Source organism: Sorghum bicolor, chromosome 5 (genome assembly GCF_000003195.3).
Source record: "Sorghum bicolor cultivar BTx623 chromosome 5, Sorghum_bicolor_NCBIv3, whole genome shotgun sequence".
Lineage (NCBI taxonomy): Eukaryota > Viridiplantae > Streptophyta > Magnoliopsida > Poales > Poaceae > Sorghum > Sorghum bicolor.
The window spans coordinates 16,077,050-16,084,804 of record NC_012874.2 but is presented as its reverse complement, the minus strand read 5'-3'; the positions used below and the strand labels follow the sequence as shown (position 1 = coordinate 16,084,804).

Below are 7,755 nucleotides of genomic sequence, written 5' to 3'. Positions count from 1 at the left end.
GACTACCACATACTTTATTTAAGAGCAATTCTCGTCTATGAAACAGATAAAAAAAATTTGATGTGTCTAGGTACACAAAACAACATGATGGAACTAGTAACCTAGCTAGAACGGCACACATGTGGCTCTCTTGCACATCATATTTCCATCTTTTTACAGAATCTTGTTTGGAATCATTGCTCCCCCGATCCCTTCTCCATCTCATTCACCCCATGGATCTATATATCTTGGTGATACATGTACAAGTTATATCCATCCACCATCGACCACTGTAGTCCAGCACCATCTTATATTCTGCCGACATACTTATTCTCCGACCATAAACCCCTCCTCAACCCCTCACCACACTCACTCTAGCTCTCACTCCCTGTGCACACACCTCACTCTTCTCCTTCCTGCTGCTAGCTCTCTTCCACTTCCACTCTCAGCTAGCTAGCTCATCCCCATAGTCCATATGCTGAATCTAGTATCATTTGAGACGCCGCCTCTCGGAAGGCAGGAGAGATCAGCTAATACTACCACTGTCACTGCAGCAGCGGCCATCAGGGGAAAAAAGGAAGAAAGCTCCAGCAACACTTGCTTCCATGGGCACCTGGACCTCAGTCTTGGCATCTCCTTGTCTCATGGCAGCGGCGGCGGCTGTGACGCATCCAGCTGTGGCGGAAACAAGCAGGCGAGCTATGGTGGTCGGCAGGGCAGCCGTGACGACAAGGACGATGTTCGTTGCATCACCACCGCCGCCGCCACAGCTGCAAATGTGATTACAGCAAGGCACGACCATGTCGGTGATTTGACAGCATCATCAGGAGGAGGTGGCTGGGCAGCGGCGTTCATGCCGAGCCCGACCAGCTTCATGCATCCATGGAGCCTCGCCGCACGGCAGCAGAAGGCTGCTGCGGAGCAAGACCGGACGCCGCCTACCACTTACATGTCAAGGTGAGCTAAAATGTTACGCTGAAACACTGAATATTAACTTTCTTCATGGCTATACGTGCATCAGTTTTTACATGATAAATTAAAGAACTCCGTATGTTTTATGATCCATGTTTGAGCTTCATATGGATAAGTTTTCCTGGTTAGCTAGCTAGGTCAATTGGTGTGCTTCTGAAATGAGACCTCATTTGATTTTCAGGGGAAGGACAATAATGCATGATAATTAATTGTGTGTGTGTGTGTGAGGGGGGCGGGGGTGTTCAGAGTTTATGATTTGGGCACTTCATAGAAATGAAAAATTTAAGGCATATAGTTCCTCCATGTATTTTGATTTTATCAAGCAACATGATTTCACATGGGGTTATAGACATGCATATGAGGATACGAAGGGCCATAGTCTATAGATTTGCAATCATGATGCATAGAATGTATGCTCTGTAGTGGAAAAAAGGAGGATCAAAGTGATCTACATACAAATGATTGCAATCATTAACATTTTGAAACACCCATCCATGATTAGTATATTCTGCAAGCTAGCCGTCGTGTGCTTGGAACTACGTTTATAAATGATATATTGCAAAAAGGTTCTTATATACTCCGTAAAGTTTCTAAACGTGTACATATATAACAGATGAGAACTACGTAAAGTTTCTAAGAGCTGAAGATCGATGAGAACTACGTAAAGTTTCTAAACGTGTACATATATAACAGATGCAGCTATACTAGTATTGTTTCTGAGCTATTCCTAATTAAGTCAAACTTACAAGCTTGACCAAGTTTATTAAAAAAAACAACAGTATTTCCGATCCAACGCCAAACTTTTAAAAGTATTTCTCCCTCCATCACAAAATAAAAGTATTTGTGAGCTTGTTCTGAGTCAAACTTTTACTTTTGGAAAAAAATAGTAATATTACCGATGCCAGAGACAAGCATCATCAATAGATCTATTGAGGAATATATTTTCAAAGTTTACTTGTTTGAGGTGTTTGATGTTATATAAACCTAGTCAAACATAGAACAAACTCAGAAATCCACCTGAGTTGGGCTGGATAGAATACTACTTAACTTTAGAGTTGCATGCATGTTAGTTTTTCAAAAATAAGTGCATGCATATTAGTGTCAAGTTATATATTGTCTCTTTTTCTTCTATTTGGAGAAGGAGAGAGAAGAAATACTCCGCCCGTTCCAAAATACAAAGGACTTGAGTCTTTTCCAAATCAAAACATGTATCCTAAGTTTGATCAAATTTAAAGAGAAAGGTATCAACATCTACCACATTAAAGACGTAAAATATAAAGATAGATTTCATATTGTGTATATCTATGGGTGCTCATTTGATATTTAAATGTTATTGTTGTTTTGACCTTTTGTATAAAATTTGGTCAAATCTATGGTACTTTAATTTAGGATAAATTTAAATTCCTTATATATTAGGATGGATAGAGTATTTGATTTCACCCACTGTCCTATTTCTCACGAATAAAGTTTGTCATCAACTAATTAATTTTTACACATTTTCAAAGTCATAGGTAGTCCCATACCCTTTTTCTTTCAACTGTGTCTGGAATATGAAGAATTTTTTTCATTTTGTTTTCTATTTAGAGGAAAACCAAGAAGATAAAAATTTTCAAATTTATTAACAGAGTTCCTAGTAAAAAACAATGGATTTCCACTTAGATGAAACATCAATGTCACAAATAAAATGCAAGCAGAGAGTAATATTTTAATTTAGCTTTCCATATATAATTAAGATACCTCCATATATATAGGAGTAACATGCAAACAGATAAGAGCATGCATGCATGCTGATATATATACTTCCATATACACATTTTATTTTTGCATACATATATAATGCATGCATGCCGATGTATATACTTCCATACACATCGTATTTTTGCATACATATATAATGCATGCAAAGCAGGAATTGGAGGCAGCCAAACATAGGAAGACAAGGATTAGTTTAATTAGGACTGTGGTCATCGTCCTACACAAGGTAGCTGCTGGACTATGAATCGTAACGGCAGTCGTCCAGTCCATAAGTAAGCTGTGGTATAGCCAGAATAATGCATGCAATGCATCATGTGTGGGGGGCAAAGCAAACTGAACAGCTAGCAGACGCAGAGGAATGGAGGATGGCTCTCTTTCTTGTTCTTTTGGGACCGTTATGGAGCAGCAGCAGAGCATGCAGAGGCCATGGCGACTCGCCCAGACGACGACGACGAGACGAGAGAGAGCACGTACGTACATCGGACGGACGGAGTGCTCCTAGACGAGAGATGATCTTTTCTTTGGGGAGGGAATATCCATGGTGGTGGTGTGTGCATCCATGGTGGGGTTGCAGCCGTGCAGGGGCAGCAATGATGGTGAGCGCAGCAGGCATGCCATGGCTGCTCAGCCCTCCTCCCTCTGCTAGCTGCTAGTTGCAGTGCAGTCTTTTCCATAAAATCCACTTTTGGGGTCCCCGTCCCGTCCCAGCGCGACGTACGGCCTTGTTGCCATGGCTATACTATCACCATATGGATGTGTGCTACTGTCCCCTAACTAAAGTAGTAGATGTAGCTCTCTCATCAATAATTGAACAGCTGTGCAGCTGTGCTTTGTGGCTATGCATGTGATGGGCTCATGATGTGCTTCCTTCTTCTTTTTTTTTATTCTATATATGAAGACTAGGACTGGATCGGAGTGCCTAATAATCTTCGAACTGCTAAAATTTCCTTCAGTACTTTATGAAGAAATTAACATCCTTGGTAGCAGTACATTGTTGTGTCTAACTTCTGCATGTAAAGTTCCCGTTTCTGAATAACAACTTACTACCTCAGCAGCATGTATATATGTTCTAAACAATTACTGTGCCTGCAGTTCGTATGGAAGTTCCACTGAAATTTGTTCCTCTATTTGATTCCATTTTTCCCCTTAATTATATATTGCTCTATTTGACATAGATGTGCTTCGCCAAATTATCTTTGCCTCTGTCATGTCAAACAGTAATGATGACCGTGTGGCCACATCACCGTCGGCCGTCGGCTGGCCGCCAGTGCACACCTCCCGGCGCAACATCGTCACCGCCATGCAAGTACCCAAGCCTACTGGCGCCACCGCCGCCGATGGACCCGAAAGCACGACCACGACGCACGCCACAGCCGGCGGCGGCGAAAAGAATGTGGCGCCGGCGCCGCCGACGGACAGCACGGTGGTGGCCACACTAATACGGCCGCCGCCGGCGAACATGTTCGCCAAGGTGCACATGGAAGGATACGCGATTGGCAGGAAGATCAACCTCAGGGCACAAGGCGGCTACGACTCGCTCTCCAGGGTGCTTACCAACATGACAACAAACTTCTTTTGTCGTAAGTACCCCACTGGAAAATTGAACCCCACCCTTTTTTTTGCATATTAACCCTTTAAATAAGAATCAAGAGCAAATAATAAAGAGTAAAGTCTATCACCGGTTTTAAACTTATTTGGGTATGTCATCTCGGTCCATAAACTTACAAAACGACCGTTTAGATATCTAAACTTGTTCGTTTGTGTCATTCTGGTCCCTAAACATGAAAATCTCCCATATAGATTCTCAAACTCTTTTAATTGTGTCATCCCAATCCCTAAAGTTGTTTTTAAGTCTCATCTAGATCAAAACAAAACAAATCTAAAAACTCTATATCAAAAAATAACTCATAAATTTTTCATATGAACTCAAATAAAAATAAACTTTAAATCAAAATTATAGTCAACAATGTGATCTATAACTTCATAGTTGAAAAGTTTTTAAATTAAAATCATTTAGGCTCCCAAAATATTTTTTTTAAGTTTATGGATTTTGAAATTTAAAATTAAATTTTTTGATACTAAACAAAATTATAGTCAACAATGTGATCTATAACTTTATAGTTGAAAAGTTTTTAAATTAAAATCATTTAGGCTCCCAAAATATTTTTTTTGTAAGTTTATAGATTTTGAAATTTAAAATTTAAAATTAAATTTTTTGATACTAAACGACTTCAAATAAAAAACTTTTCAACTAGAAAGTTGTAGAACGCGGTAAGGGCTACAACTTTGGTATAAAGTTTGTCTTCATCTAAGTTTATATGAAAACATTATGAATTTTTTTTATATAAAATTTTTAGACAGCTTTATTTTGACCTAGATGAGATTCAAAACTAAGTTTAGGGACCGGGGTGATACAATTGAAAAAATTTGAAGACCTAAGCAGGTGATTCTATGTTTAGGAACCAGGATGACACAACTAAATAAATTTAAGATCTGGGATGACATAGACGAACAAGTGTGAGGACCTAAACGGTCGATTTGCGAGTTTAAGAACCGAGGTGACGCGACAGTATAAGTTTAGGGATCGGTGGTGGACTTTACTCAATAACAAATGTAGTGTGGCATATGGTTCACTATTATTTTTTAGGATTAGTAAACGATTAATTCATACTATACTTTAGGAAACAAATAGTTTTCCTTTCAAATGACCCATTTTTTTTTTAGTTGAGGACCAAGCTAAGGAGGACATCCTCATTTTTTTTAGCAGAAAGGATATCATCAAATTGAGTGGCCTAATTTGAATTAATACTCGCCCAAACAGCCCAAGTCCACAAGCTAAGTGGCCCAGTTGGGTTAAGACTAGCCCCACCAGCCCATTAATTAAGGACATCTTCGAACTGAGTGGCTCAATTGGGTCAATACTAGCCCAACCAGCCCATTAGTCTATGCATTTTACTCAATATTCTGTTTATTACGGGAAGTCGAGAACCATAGTTTATGCAACCACTGGACCTACACGTCATACTCAACCACAATGATTTATATATTAATTCCACATCGTTGCCAAATAAAATTCATTCATATTGAACGTTCGTCATAAAAAAAAAAACTCCAGTGTCTAATTTGGTGAGACACACACTTCTAACTAGAAGCGTTCTATTCACAAAAAAAAGAATTGTCAATTCTCAAATAAAAAATTGTTAGAGGTACTGGGTTCCAAAAAAAAGGTTAGAGAGATATGGTTTGCTTTGAGAATTATTATTAATATTATATTATATGATTGCTTCAGAGTTGGATTCCAATTTCTCTAATGGTGATATGTCTCATTGACTGTTTAAAAAAACGGGTTTGATTCTATAAATGCTGCAGCCGCAGACTGTTCAGGTGCAGGCACGGGAGAAAAAGATGTGCCTAATAGTGACAAATTCATATTTCTGTATGAAGACTTTGAGGGTGACCGAATGCTGGTTGGTGACGTCCCATGGGAGTAAGTAGCTGCAGCCGATTGCTTGCCATCTGCCAACTATATTATTATATACTATATCATGGTTCAATATATAAAAATAATAATATTTGATATTAGGTAAATTTATATTCTGAAATGGTTCGATCTAATAATAATAGTATTAATATTATATGTTTAGATATTCAGGAATGGAATCTTGGCCTTCATTAATGTTACTGCAAAATGACAACTCGCCATAATAATGTGCTGAGTCCACTGAAATTTGGACTACTGAGAGAAATATAGTATACTTTGCACATGAGAAAAATTATAAGTCGCTTTGAATTTTTTGGTATATCGAATTTATTATGTATTTAGACGTAACGTATATCTAGATACATAGTGAATTTGATGTACCAAAAGAATCAAAACGGTTTATGAAAGAAGTATTATATATGGATTTTAAAATTTAGAACATGTTATATAACATGGAAATGCGAGGAGTTGCACCACAAAGTGGGAAAAATAATGTTCTTGTGCATTTTTTTGCAGATTATTCCTAGCGTCTGCTAAAAGATTGTACATTGTCCGCAATCCAGTATCAAGTGACAAAGGTAATTGCAATATAATGCTGTTTAATTTGTCCTAGATTGATTACCATTCTTTTTTATATATTTGTTTGTGAGGTTTTCTACATATATGTAAAGAGACTAACTACCATTCATATATAAACGTTGCTTATACCACGATATGGTTGTTACACAATTTCTTTTCAGGTCAGGGTGAAGGTGACGGAAAATATAAAACCGAAAAAGCAACAAATGACTGAAGGCACTCTTCAAGCAAGTGGTCACAAGGACACGAGCATATATGCACTATATGCTTGCACATCTCTTAATTTGGCAAATATAGCTCCGAATTACGTACTTTTCTTCTTGTACTAATTAAGTGAGGTAGCTAGTATCCACGTGAGTTATATGTTGCCGTTGTTGTTTCCTAATCAATGTGCATATAATTTTGATCGTTATGTAAGAAAAAGATCTAGAAAGGCAAAAACATGCTGTCAGCATTGGTCTCAACAGTGATAAATAAGGCAGGTATATGACTTTGTTGACCACATTGTGTTTATCATGTCACTCCCTTTTTAATATCATCTTGCATACCAACTCAGTATTTTGTGACACCAAACCCTAAAAACTGAAATCCTAGATGGCTTTTGATCCTGGACTAACGATTTAGTTTTCTTTACTTCGGTCATCATCCTTAGTTAATCAAGCAGCCTGAATAGCTCTGAACCATGTTTGATTAGGCCAAGGTTTAACATGGTACCTGAGAGCTTGCCTAGGGCTTCTCATTTTGCTATGCTACCATCCATAAGCTATTCCACCCACCTATAGAAACATTAAACATATCAAAGTATTTTTCTGCTTTTTCTTTCCATACGTTTAGGCATCAAATTTGGGAAAAATAGATTTAGGCAGGCGAGGTTCACGCAAAGGATGCATAGGATAGTATGGATTCATATCACGAGATTCAGGAACCTGAGAAGCAGACACAGTGTACTAACCACTAGCTAGGGGGTTGATGAAAGACCATGGCCCTTG

General features: G+C 38.3%; 1 protein-coding gene across 1 annotated transcript; it reads left to right on the top strand.

Moving 5' to 3' along the window:
• LOC8060054 (auxin-responsive protein IAA27) lies at positions 255–7,755 on the top strand. The gene is made up of 5 exons (XM_002450594.2): positions 255–936; positions 3,925–4,286; positions 6,076–6,193; positions 6,704–6,765; positions 6,928–7,755. The coding sequence occupies exons 1-5, from the start codon at positions 455–457 to the stop codon at positions 6,978–6,980; spliced, it is 1,077 nt and encodes a 358-aa protein (XP_002450639.2). The 5' UTR covers positions 255–454; the 3' UTR covers positions 6,981–7,755.